General features: G+C 38.7%; 1 protein-coding gene across 5 annotated transcripts in view; it reads right to left on the reverse strand.

Annotated features, from left to right (window-relative positions):
- znf536 (zinc finger protein 536) overlaps window positions 1-13,853 on the reverse strand; it is a 298,506-nt gene that overhangs the window by 21,656 nt on the left and 262,997 nt on the right. Inside the window, exon 8 of one of the 5 annotated variants that reach the window (XM_042484580.2) lies at window positions 6,054-7,657. The exons of the other annotated variants lie outside the window; for them this stretch is intronic. Within the exon in view, the coding sequence (XP_042340514.1) occupies window positions 7,503-7,657 (155 nt within the window). The 3' untranslated portion in view covers window positions 6,054-7,502. Of the gene's footprint in view, window positions 1-6,053; window positions 7,658-13,853 lie in introns of those variants that run through there. 5 annotated transcript variants of the gene reach the window in all.

The raw sequence follows: 13,853 nt of genomic DNA on the forward strand, positions 1-13,853 counted from the left end.
ACCTTAGAATTACAAAGTTCTATCCGCATCCTGAGCAGCTCTGAAAGACTGAGCTTCAAAGTTTTTCCATTCCAAATAACAAAAAAATATCCTTGACCCTTTTTGTTTTGTAAATAAAAAAAGTTAATACACACACATGCACACACAAACAAATAAATAAACAAAACAGCTCACATAATGAGACAATTCATGGAGTTAAGTCATATTAGAAAAATGTCTAGTTAGACAAAGGAAATGGAGAGAATGTTACTGTTGCCTGACTCAGATAGCAGACAGCAAAAAGGGAGGAAACAAACTATGATGTGCACAAAAGCATCACAGATACTTTTTTGCTAAAGTGCCTTTGAGCAAGACAATGGACTCCTACAAGCTGCAGGAGTTGTAGGAGCTGTAGGAGTTTACAAAGGTGAAGTGCAGAAGCAGTAAAGTGAAGAACAGAAGCAGAGAAAAAAAAATAGGAAAATTAGGGGGAAAAAAACAGATGACAACAAATGACCTGTAAATTTGTTCTTCAAAAAACTGTATTTATATAATATCTAAAATTTAAATATATAATTATAATAATTATAATTCTGTATTTAAATTAATATATTTACTTTTCAGCACTTTAGTTTATACATTTTGCTGTTTTTTTTTAAATTTTCTTATTAATTATTTATTTTTTTTATCAATTTCTTGCTCATTTTTGGGCAATGGCTTGTCAAGCTGCTCATCACCTTCTCCCTATGTCGAAAAAATCAAACAAATTCGTTGAGGTTTCAGAGGGTTAAATGATAAATCCTCGAAATCCCTACAATTCCTACAACTCCCTCAGCAGAGGACCCTAACATCAGCGGCTCTGCACCAAAACCTGGTCTGCTGCGCCCTCTGGTGGTTCAACAAGAGAGCTGCACTGCAAGACCTCCCCAGCTGCTCTAATGCAAAGGAGGAGGGAAAATTAGAGGCAGCTGAACAAAATGAGCAGGAAGACGGGTTCATCTGCGGGTCACCATCTGCCCAGTGACCAACCAAACGCTGGCAACGGCAAACCGCTGCAGAGCGTCATCTGAAAGGCATCAATCCACACGTAGACACACGAGCACGTAGACAATTATACAACACGCCAGCATGCATGCACAAACATGTGCTTACACACGGCTGCACAACATGCCATGGAGGAAAATGAGAGGAAATGGATACTGAAGAGAGAGAGAGAGTGAGAGAGAGAAAGAGAGAGAAAGAGAGAGAGAAAGAATTGAAAGACAGGAGGAGAGACAGAGCAAATGACGAGAGAGGAAGTTAAATGAAGGGCAAAGAGCGGTGTTCATCACACTGTGAAAGAGGTCGCTTCAAATGTTGAAATTGCTCAGCTGAACAGCAACACACACACATGCAAACACACACACACATAGACGACAGGCCAGATGGAATGAACGATGACCTAATGTGTTCTTTAATCAGACACATGTGCGCCGTTACATGGAGACACACACCTACTCAAATGCACAGGGATGACACACACACACACACACAGTCATCCATGCATGCCCACACACCTCCACATACAAACACACACACAAAATTTACAGTACATGTTGCACACACAAACACACACAGTAATATCCTGATTGTTCCTGCTCAGTCTCAAATCCAGCCATGTGAAACATCCGCAGCGATATGTGTGTCTGTGTGTGTCTTTGCGTGTGTGTGGATATAAACCAGTCAAACAGCTACTTTCTCCGGATGTGAGTTTTATTGGGAACAGACTTGGGAGACTCGTGGTATGGGGCCCCCCACATCTGGTGCGGTGCAGCTGATCCGTTTAAAAATTAGTAAGGCATTGACCTGGGCAGCCTCCCAGTGGCACGGCAGCCTTTGGGGTCCTGACGTTTGGGTTAACACAAATACGGATTCCATCAATGCGGCGCAGATGAACCGTAAAATATTTCAGCCTTTGAAAAGCAGAGTCAGCTGAGGCGGCGGGGCGGTGTGTGGGGAGGAAACTTTGTGTTGGAGTTGGCCGTTATGTTAAAAGGAAACTGCTTTGCAGAATGTATTTATACTGGAACCCACATATGTGCATGCCCTCTTACACACACAAACACATTTCTGTTAGTTTACTTTTGATGCGATTTCTTTGACGCACATTTTTACTTAAACACTGCCTTTAATCCAATTTTAAATAAATCTTGAGGACAAAAAATGAAGGAAATATTTGACATTTCTAATTATTAGACTTTTCTGACCAACATTTAACATAGATGTAAAATATATGCCCGGAAACCCTAACCCAACATAGTCTTCATTTGGACTTTGTTAAAAGGGCTAAAAAGTGTGAAAACTTCAGCTGTACTTTGGAATCTATTGTTTTTTTCTAATCATCCTATTATTGCATTTGTGTAAAGGTGCTTCTGAGTGATCTAATCAATGACTGCACTCAGATTTTTCACATTGATTTTTCACAGTATGAAAACATGTAATGAAAGGGTTGCATCTGATTGATCTTCAAGTGCTGCGGCAGAGCTGAGCACACATCAAAGACACAGCAACAGATGGATACTGATCTGTGCCAGAGTTTGTTAAAAGCATGCAGTGCATATATACAGTGAAAAAATACTAAGTAAAAAAGGTTATTATCTCTGGCAATAACATGATATTGGATTCCAATCAATTAACCTACACAAACCTTGTGTATTTCTCAGTGCATCTCACAGCAGGGGCACAGCCATCATTTCAGAAATGAGGGGGGCAGATTGTTCAGGAATAAGCCGACTTTTATTGAGTGATTTATCATCCACTCACTACTTAGCGGCTATAGAGCCAAATAACCACAAACAGCTGCAGTATGGACCAACTTAAGTTCTTTAAAATGATCAAAATCATATACTATCAATATCAAATGTTTGAGCTGCCAAGCTCTGGCTGAGTTATCACAGAATGACCCTCTAAGTAGACAGATAATTAAGTGACAACACTGAACATGAAAAGTTCAGTAAAAGCTGTGGAAATTAATCTGAGAGTCACACTTATCCTATAGACAGCATGTCCTTAGCCAGTTATAATCTGTCCTCACCTGTGAGGCCTCAGGCTGAAGGTCAGTGCTGCAGCCTGCTCTCTGTCCTGACTGCTGTGTGCTGCTTTCTCCCTGATCTATTGCAATACAGACAAAAATATGTGCAAAGAAATTTTAGAGGAGTAGTTCTGAAATAGCTGTGGAGACGAATGCCAAAATTCTTTTTCTATAAATATATTTCCCTATAGCCATGAGTTAAAAACTGTCCTCACCTGTGAAGCCTCTCCCTGACTGTCAGTACTGCAGCCTGGTCTCTGCCTGCTGCCTTCTCCTTGCTCTGTCTATTGCAATACATATTTTAAAAAGTAAAATAAAATAAGAATATTAGTCATGAAATAGCTGTGAAGTCATTTTAATGCTATAGATGTATTTTCTCACCAATTCTAATCTCTCCTCACCTGGGAAGCCCCTGCATGACCACCAGTGTTGCCCTCTGATCCACCCTCTCCTCCCTGCTCTTTCTATTGTAGCATTAAAGATGAAATGAAAATAAGTGCAAAGCAATAGTGAGCACAAATTCTGTGCAGAAATTAAAGAGGAGTGGGTCTATTCCTAGCATGAAGCTAGCTAGCCAGCCATAGCTAACAATAATGTTAGCATTCTCGTTATCTGAGCTCTATTGGCATCTAATTCATTTGACATCATTTAGTGAACATTATCAACAGGAAACAGCATTACTCAGCTTACACGGTGGGTTGTTGTGTGCAGAGTTTTTGGCCTCTTGCTGGTTGGTTTGCTGCACTTTATTTGTGGTACTTTAGTTAAAACCATAGACTAATGTTTTTTTGTTTGTTTTTTTAAAGTCTATGGTTAAAACTGACAGTACAGAGCAGTGTCATGTGATCACAACAAGTCAGTGCATGTACGCCATTCATGGTGCGTTTGAAGACCGCTCAGAAAAATACATGCTACAAATGAATTGAATGGTTGTAAAAAAAATAAAAAAAAAAAAAAAAAGTGCGGGGACAGAGGACACATACGGGAAGTGTGGGGACCATGTCAAACACGTACCCCGCATATCTCACAGTAATTTACGTTATCTTGATCTTTTTAACTTTCTAAATCTCTATTCATTTTTAATTATCTATCATACTTTAATCATTCAGTTACATTAAATTAAAATATTTCAGGCTGCAGAACATGTACCGGTGGAGGGTGCTGTTTTTATTTATTGTGTTTTTAAATTTAAATTTTCACCTGAATTTAAAAAAAAAAAAAAAGGTGCTGGGATCTTGCTGTATATGATGTTGAACTTTTCAGTTTTGAGTAAACATTTACTGAAGGCATTTAAACAAAATTTTGTGTTGGAGTTTGTTATATTACAAATTATACATATTGACAGAAATATTTTCATTTTTATTGTAAGTGTGTATCGATTCCAAATATCGGTTATCGGTCTTATTAACAACTAATATTTGGTATCAGCCCTGAAAAACCAATATTGGTCGACCCCTTGTTTTTAGTGTAGACTGATTAATTGTATCTGTTTTAAGTTTGAACATTAGGTTTTAAAAAAGTAGTACATGCAGGGGGGCTGGTCATAACTAGGTGGGAAGGACAAAAAGAGACAGACAGAGAAGACAGATGCATGCCCTCAGTGCCAAAAAGAACTTAAGCTGGAGATCTGAAGCTGGATGTGGAACAGAGATAGAAGTGAGACAGATGTAGGATAGGTGCTGCACGTCTCTAATCTCAACGTGATTTGCAGTAATTGAAATGTCTGACTTTACATTTTGCCTTGTGGGATGCTGCGAGCACTCACGTGCCTCGCATCATCCCCACATTGTTTCACTACAGCTACTTTATGGACACCTTTGGGAGACGAAGAGGTGCAGACAGTAATTTAGTTGTGTTGCATTCGACATCATGATCACAGTCCGTGAAGCTTCGCCGTCAAATTGACTGAGAGATAATAACTTGTGTTGGAAGTGATGGACTACTCTCCAAACAGTTTACCCACATCGGATCACGCGGTGACACTCTGATGCGCCGGCTCGCCTCCCCGATTCTTGCTCGGTTAGAAATGAAGAAATTAAAAACCGTTGCTCTGTGAGAATCCATTGTTTCTTTTTTTTTTTTTAGTTTGAATACATTTTATTTTTACTATAAGTACAGTTCAGTAGTTACAAAACAAAGCATCTGCCATGAGGGTACAGTGAAACATAAAGAGTGTTCAGCTCACAAGACAGGTTTTGTACATAATATGTGGAGTGGAATGCTCATTATAGCTGGTTCAGAGATGGAGAGAGCCCAAGTGAGACTCTCGCCATTAATCTCTCATCTTTACACCCCTGGAAAACACAGATGGGGTCAGAGGTCAAAGCCACTGGTCAGTGCCTCCAGCAGGATCCGTCTGATTGGTTCACTCAGACCCCCATTCCCAGAATTCCTCCCTTCAAAACACCCTGTTATATTTCCTTAAAAACATCACTTTTCATATGTCTCACTTATTATTTTAGCTTTTAACCCCCTCTTTTCCTGGCATATTGGAATTGAAAGAATGGTTAATTGTAATCTACAGAAATTGAAATGGGGGAAAATAAAAAAAAGGCTGTACTGCAGCAAAATCTCAAGTTGGAATCAGAGTGCTGGAAACCACGCAGGCTGAAGCAGTTGTAGGGCCTACGCTGCAGGTCGGAAAGGAGTCTGCATACAAAAAGAAATCTGGGTAACAATTTGTCAAAGCCACATACAGTATAGAGGTTGCTCAAACTAAAATAAGTCTTATATTTGGACTGTACATACCGCATTAGAATTTTTCTCTGGGTTCACAAAAAATGACGTAGAAACATTTCACAATGCCAAGGGACACACAAACACACACCTTCAGTTTAGTTAGTTAGCTAGTTTTGTACTGTATAGGTTGGATTTATAATACTATCACAGTGCAAAATACTTCTGAGAACCAAAAAACAAAAGAAAAGGATTAAGTCCCTCTATGCATAATGGATTCTGTATATATGGGGCAAATATGTTTGCAGCACAGGAGACGATTGTCATCTTTTTCCTCTTTTTTTTTCCTTTTTTTTTTTCCTCGATCAGTAAATGGAGAAGGCATTAATGTACAGTACATATAAAAATTAAAAATAAAATCAACCCTACGTTCTACGGTCTAGCACGGCTACATAGCTTTGTAGAAGCAATAACAGATGTATCTAAGGCTATACACAATATGTCTTTTTTTCCAGTTTTTTTTTCTTTTTTTTCGGCATCTTAAAGTAAATACATCAAACCATTTTCAGTAGTCAGTAACACTGTGCAACAATGATCGGTGGCAGTATTTTTTTAGAAACATCTGCAAGTCCTTGACATGAGACATGGAGAGAAAGGGGCGGACAAAGAAATAAAAGTTTCCCCTTTTTTTGAGATCTTTTTTTTTTTTTTAATTCTTCTCAGACTTGAAGAACGCCTACCTTTTGTGGCCGTGTAAACTACTTTCCTTGTCACAAATGCTTTAAAACTTTTTTGTTTTTTTTTTAACTACTGTATATCTCTCTATATACATTAAGCGTCTATGGGCGCTGTGTTGAATGATACAGAACAAGAAAAAAAGAAAAAAAGGGAGCCGTATAGCAGGGTGGAGGCCTGTACCGGCCTGGTTATGGAGGGGTTGGGGGGGGGGATATATAAGTACATTTAGGGCAGTTTGAATATTCTGTCTTCTTCACAATCATTAACACCACCATCATCAACAGTCAACTGTGGGTATCTACCAGCGTATCGTTCGCGGACACAAACTTGCAGATTGTCATTCGGTGCCCTGTCCTTTGTTAACCATAATCAGTGTGATGCATGGTCATGGGACATAAATAGTGACTCTATGACATAGGAGAGCCAGAAGCGGCTGGTCTGACAGGAAATGTGCTTGGTCTCTGTCAACAGTCCCGTAAAGTTTCTATTCTACAGTAGAATACATTCCAGGTACAATATAACGGTGGTCCGTGGACTGGTGAAGTCATTTAACAGGAGAGAAAAAAGTCTTTGAAAGCATTTGATTAAGCACTACATTAAAGACCTAAAAATAAAAAAAAAAAAAAAAAAAGAGAGAGAGAGAGAGAGAAAAGACACACCTTTCTAGCTCAAGGAATGTATCAGGTTGCGGTGCCAGTTACAGGAAGTGCTAATCAGACAGGTAGTTTCATCAAAAAAAAAAAAAACATTGTATAAGAGAAAAAGACAACAAAGACAAAGGGCATTCAGACCACAGGAGACAAAACAGGAAAGTTGCTGTCACTTCTAGTGTCCAAGCATCTCGCATATCCGTCCCCCGAAAGGAAACTGTCCCAAACTTTCCTTCATATAGTTCACGCCTTCTCTGACGGTAGTATGTGTTTTTTTTTCATCTTAAATAAAGTCTTTGTTATAGTGTACTCCTTCATTTATCCTCCATCCTCCTCCTCATCACCATCGCCTTCATCCTCATCATCCTGCCTTGCTCCGGTGTCGGCCGTTAGTCTTTGTTTACAGCGTGGGCGTCCAGCCCCTCTGGGTCACCTAGGTTATGGTTGTTAGGGTGGTTAAGGTCGTTGTTAAGATGGTTGGGGTCGTGGGTCAGCGCGGGGTCATGGGTCATTGGCTGGTCCTCCTCTCCTACCCAGAGATGCACTATGGCCAATGAGAGAAGAAGAGGCAGATTAGCACCACGGACCAGACACAACGACCCAAAACACACACACACGCACACACACACCCTTCAGCATTGCATTAAATGGTCAGTGGGGCCAAATGGATGGGTGAGAATTTGAGACTGTCAGCTTTGTACAATGAGCCATAAATATTGTATCAAACCAGAAAAACTTGAAAGGGTCATTTCACCAAAATTACAGATGATAATGGAATTCTTTCTCACTTACCTGCAGTAATAGCTAGTCGTAAAGATAGTTTTGCCTTAATTTGTCCAAGTTCCCACTACACTGCATAATCCATAGACCTCACTGGCAACAGTTATCAAAGGGACAATTTTCTTTAGTCCCTTTTCTTGTGCTGCTTCCAAAGCCTTTCACAATCTTTTAATCCTGGCAAAATGATGCAATGTCTTTCAAAATAAAATGGGGAAAAAGGCAATGAGCAACCTGGTAAGAAATATACTACAAACTTATATACATTAGAAAATTAAAAAAAAAAAAAAAAAAAACAAGGGAAAAATATTTAAGGAAAAAGAAAAAAGCTTGGAAAAAACTAAACTGCATTTACATTTACCTAATTATCAGAATTACATATATAAAATTATGTTACAGAATTATTGCAATATTTAAGCACTTTTCTCAGGTTATTTAATTTTTTTTTAACTTTCTTTTTTCCCTCAATTTTCTTATACTTTTTACTATTTTTTTGCAAGTTTTATTGCTAATTCCTTCTTTTGTTGCTCATTACCTTCAGCCCTTGGTTTTGAAAGAAATCAAGCCAATTTCCTCAGGTTTCAAAGGATTAAAGGAGCACTGTTTTTGTAAAAACACGTACCTGTTAAAGTTTTCAGATATATTCCCCCACAAACCAAATTCAATTTGCTTCCATTGTATTGCTGTGGCAGCTGAACTATCAAAGAAGGATATTTCCAATACTGGACAAATAAAACCAAAAGTATCGGCATGGGTAGACACTGCTAGAGATAAGTGAGATCTTTTGAGTGAAATGAACCTTTAAAATGTCTCCTGGATTGAGATTGTATACATTAAACAAAAACTTAAAACACAACACTTTAGTTTTTGTTCCCTTTTTCCACAGGTTTAAGATGAAGATCTAAGACTTTTTTCATGTACTCAATGGATATATTTCTCTCAATTTCTCTAAATTTTGGTTGCAAATTGTTAAAATCTGCATTAGTGAGCACTTCTTTTCTAGGATAATCCATTCACCTGACAGGTGTGGCATATCAAGATGCTGATTAAACAGAATCATTACTACATAGGTGTGCCATGGCCACAATGAAAGGCCACTCTAAAAAGTGCAGTTTAATCACACAGCACAATGTCAGAGATGTAATGAGTTTAAAGGGAGCGTGCCATTGGCCTGCTGACTGCAGGAATGACCACCAGAGCTGTTTTCCATGAACTTAATGTTCATTTTACTACCATAAGATGTCTCAAATGTTGGTTCTCTGAATTTGGCAGTACATCCAACCAGCACTACAACAACATCAATTTCTGCAAAAAACCTTCAATTATGTAAACCAGCTGTTGCATCAGTTATCTGAGGAGCTGCTCTCAGATGATCATGCAGGTGAAGATGCTGGATGTGGAGGTCCTGAGCTGGTGTGGTTACATGTGATCTGCTTGTTGTGAGGCTGGTTGGATGTACTGCCAAGTTATTGATCAAACTGCACCGTTTATTGTTTCCAAGACACACCTGTGAAGCAATGATGCTGTTTAATTAGCATCTTCACATGCCACAACTGCCAGGTGGATTGATTTTCTTGAAAGAGGATCTCTGCCAACAAATACATAATTCAACAGATTTCAGACCAGAATTTGAGTGCTACAAATTGAGTGCATAGGAAAGTCTTTGATCTTTAACTTAAACCTGTGAAAAATGGGAGCAAAAACAAAAGTGTTGCATTTATTTTCTTGTTCAGAATACATCAAAAGAAGTACCAATTATACAAAAAAAAAAAAAAATACAGAAAACCAAGACTAGCAACAGAAAAACCTTCAGCTGACAGTCCCAAATTTGCCTTTTTGCATTTTTTTGAGAGTTTTGATATGTTGTGGTGTGAATGCTAATTTACTGATAATATGTGTTTAAACATACAGGGTTGACAAAATAACAGAAGCACCTCAAAATTAAATACATTCAGAAACAATATTACTCAGACTACCTCAATGTCCATTTATTTGAAAGAAGTGTAACTGTCTTATTGTAGCACTATTGTTTCGGTGTGCATTGCATTCTGGGGTGTCCCTGTTATTCTATAATAATCTGGCTGTTAGAAAGGCTGCTCTTTGCATAAACCAGGTCAGCAGAGCTTTCATTAGATTGCTACATCTACTGTACAAATCTGCCTTTCATTTTTCCCTAATTTTATTTTTGCATCCTCTGTACACAGGAGCGTGCATGGTGTGGCTGTGATAGGGCGCTCGGTGAAATAATGATTTCTAAAATGATATGAGATGCTTACACATTATGGTTATGACAACTGGAGTAGTTTCATACTTGTTACAATCAAGTTGGTTGGCTCAATAAGTGTGACGGGAAGTGTGACAGTGGGTGAGAAGTGAAGTGAGTAATTCTAATAAAAAAGTTTTAAGACTCGGTGAGACAGTAAGAAATGCATAACTGTAATTAGGTCCCACAGCAGCGGCCACTAAATAATACAACTTGTCCCCGGTCCCCCCTCCTCCTCTCTCTACACTTTCATTCCCTCAGCAACTTCTTAGAAAATTATTTTGCAATAAAACACCGCCGAACACATTTGCATGTCATGTTCTTTTAAAGTGGCGTTATGAATCTGACAAAACCAAATTAAAACACAGGTTTATTTGAGTTGTGCTTTCGCAAAGACGGAAATGGGTATCGAAATGAAAGGAAGTGGCGCCGTAACAGAGGGAAAATAAAGAGCTAATAACATGATAAAACATCTCTTAGATTCAGCACCCAGTAATAACTCTCGAGCTGTCTGTGTGTGGAGTGAACAACCCCAGCATCACCCCGTCCAACATTTACTTTACTCTATGTCTCCTACGGGTTTCTGCTTCCAATGCTCCATGTCCATCATTTCAGAGGCTTACAGTGATAAAAATTCAACACCTGGATCGACGTCAGTTTTCTTTTGCTGCATTCAGAAGCCTTTTACTCACATTTAAATCTCTGAAACCTTAGAAATTTCCCGCAAACTGCAAAAAAAAAAAAAAAAGAAAAAAGTAAAAGGTGACATGGAAATGATCTAAAAATCAGCTAAGGGGGATTATTAGATGTATTTTTTTTTAAGATAGAGAGAGAAAAACAATGTCCAGAAAACTGTATTTATAATTCTCTAGATTATATATTTAAATGATGCTACAGAAAAAAAACATAAAAAATACATAGAAATATGTTTTTAGCACTTTATTGAGGTCAATATCTTGCTTTTTTTGTGTGTTTTGACTTTTCTTTTTTTTTCTTATTTTCAGGTAATTTTCCTTTATCTTTTCACTAATTTCTTGCTTTTTTTTCGTTTCTTGATATGGTACTTGTTGCCCTCTTGCTATGTTTCTGAAAAAAAATTAAGCCAAATTGCTTAGGTATCAAGGGAAAAGGGTAATCACATATAGCTTGCTTTGTTTTGATGATATTAGTAAAAGTATTGACTGAAAAATTGGAGCAAATAAGATAAAATCTGGTCCTGACCCAGCCAACACTATGTGGGGCCCATGTGTGTAGTAAGTGGGCTGAAAATGGGCCCTACTGTATACAGGGTTGTCTGTGGGTTCCATTATGGCCCCATGCTAACTGCCCACATAGGTGGGTTTACTCCAGTGGGCCCCAGATAATTTGCCTATTTTGGCAATTGGTACCCAGGTAGCCCTAGCATTACCCATGTGGGGCCCACTTAGGTAAACCCACCCATTCTGCCAATTGGCATGGGGCCATCATGGAACCCATGGACAAACCTAAATAAGGCCCATTTTTCAGCCCATTTACCACCCACAAAGGCCCCACACACAAGTGTTGGCTGGGTTATGCACACTTATAGTGTCCTAGATCGCACAAAGCATCATTAATACGACTAGCTGAGAGCAGAGTTTTGTACATGGGAGGGTTGGCCTCCTATAGTCTGTTAACCTTTTGAAACCTGTGAAAATTGATTTCTTTCAAAAACATGGGAAAAAGGCAATGAGCAGCCTCAAAAGAAGAAGAAAAAAAAAAGAAAAGAAAATGACCTGAAAAAGTGCTCAAAACCATAACCAAGAGTGGAAAAAATAATTTGAAATCATAATAATTGTAAATATAGTTTTTGGACACCCCTTCCTTTTTTTTGTTTTGTTTTTGTTTTGTTTTTTGTAATTTTTCAATATCTACTAATTTCTTGTAGTTTGAAAAAGTTTTGCCAAGATGCTCATTGCTTTTTTTCCCCATGTTTTTAATAAAAGAGAGCAAACCATTTTGCTTAGATTTAAAAGGGTTGTGAAGGTGTCTGAACAAAGCACAGGAAAAGTCCTGCTGATCCAGGTTTCAAAGGGTTAAACTGGTGTTTTCTCATCAAATGTCCAGTGCATCTCAGACTATGATTCATTGCTTATAAAGTATATGATTTCATAACCAACCTTCACCACAAGATGGCAAGCTTAGACAGTAAATAGAACAGCGAGGCTTCCATACAGATAGCTGAGCATACCTCAGCATACATTCAGTAATTTTCCCATTGATGAAGATGCATGTTTAAAATTTCTGTCATTATGAATCATTACTAAATGAAAAGCTAAATTGCTTAAACACTAAAACAAAAAGTGAAAGCAACCATCAGTAAACACATATTTGTTCATGTCTATGAGATCTACTTTGAGAATTTTTATTTTATGTACAATAAACGCCATAACTAAAATAAACCAAAAGTAAAGTTTCCTTGTTTTGAAGCTTCAAAAAGTGTCTAGTCTCTCCCCAAGGGCACTTCCTGCCTTTGACTTCCCTGTAAAGAAACTTCCTGTAACGAGCTCCAGATTAGGCCCCATATTTGATTTTCACTGTTCATTAACTAAGCCACCTGGAATGTTATTATTTAAGCACGGTGCTCCTTCTCCCCAAACAACTGCCACTGCGAAGGGGGAGAGATTTCCTGGCCAACTTTATAGATTTAGCATAACTTCCCCTCACAGTTTTTAATTTCCCATTCGGGCAGGCGGCAGATGCACCTCACAGACACAGAAAACCTGCCTGGCATTCATTTATCACATGAATGCAATGCTGTGTGTTTCCTGCAAACATTGTGTCCTTCTTCGAGGGGTTGCTGCAGTGTGCATGCATGATGGTGGTATAATATTGATAAGAATCTATCTCAATAAAAAAAAAGAAAAAAGATCCAACTAGTGTTTCTCTCTGCGCCCTGTCATTTTAAAGCCAAAAAAAAAACAGCAGTAAATCTACATTATTGCCAAGCCACAATGTGAAAAGGCGAGTGCGCCCTCTTGTGGCATGCTGCGATGCAGCAGATGGAGATGGGTGGTTATTGGAGAGGATAGGACCTGGGAAAGGAAAACATATGGTGTGAGGACACACAGCTCCAGGATCCATCCACTGTTAATACATGTGTCATGCTTAACAGAATGGATAAATGGGTAGGAGGATGGAACAATGGCGTAGTGCTGCACTCTGAGCATGTGTCGGAGACCGCCTCGGGATACAGTGGTGGACTGTGTGTGTGTATGTGTGTGTGTGTGTGTGAGTGTGTGTGCGCGTGTGTGAATAAGTGCGAGCGTGTGGTCTCAGAGGCATCACCTGACATTAATAGCAGTCTGTGAAAACATCACACAACAGGCACTCACAGAGTCGAAGCTGGCATTTTGCAGTGCAACACCCTGTGATTCATGAGACTGGTAGTGTGGCACGCTTGTGCAGCATTTCTTTATATTATAGCTAACAGCATGACTCAGAAATGCTGGGGCCTGTGCTTCAGCAGCACGCCACTTTATTCTGTCCATTTTGGATGACCATTCGGGGTTAGCTTGTATAGATTTTTGAAGGTCGATGGGTATTTTTAAAAAAAGACAAAAAGCTGCTCTCGGCTGATATTTTGTGTTCAAATGTTTTAGATGCTGAAACTCTCCACTCTCTAGCAATTCAGATTATTTTGGTTTGATTCAGTTTTGTGAAATCTGTCTGAGATTTGTGT

Source organism: Plectropomus leopardus, chromosome 1, assembly GCF_026936395.1.
Source record: "Plectropomus leopardus strain MGB_pleo_1.0 chromosome 1, ASM2693639v1, whole genome shotgun sequence".
Classification (NCBI taxonomy): domain Eukaryota; kingdom Metazoa; phylum Chordata; class Actinopteri; order Perciformes; family Serranidae; genus Plectropomus; species Plectropomus leopardus.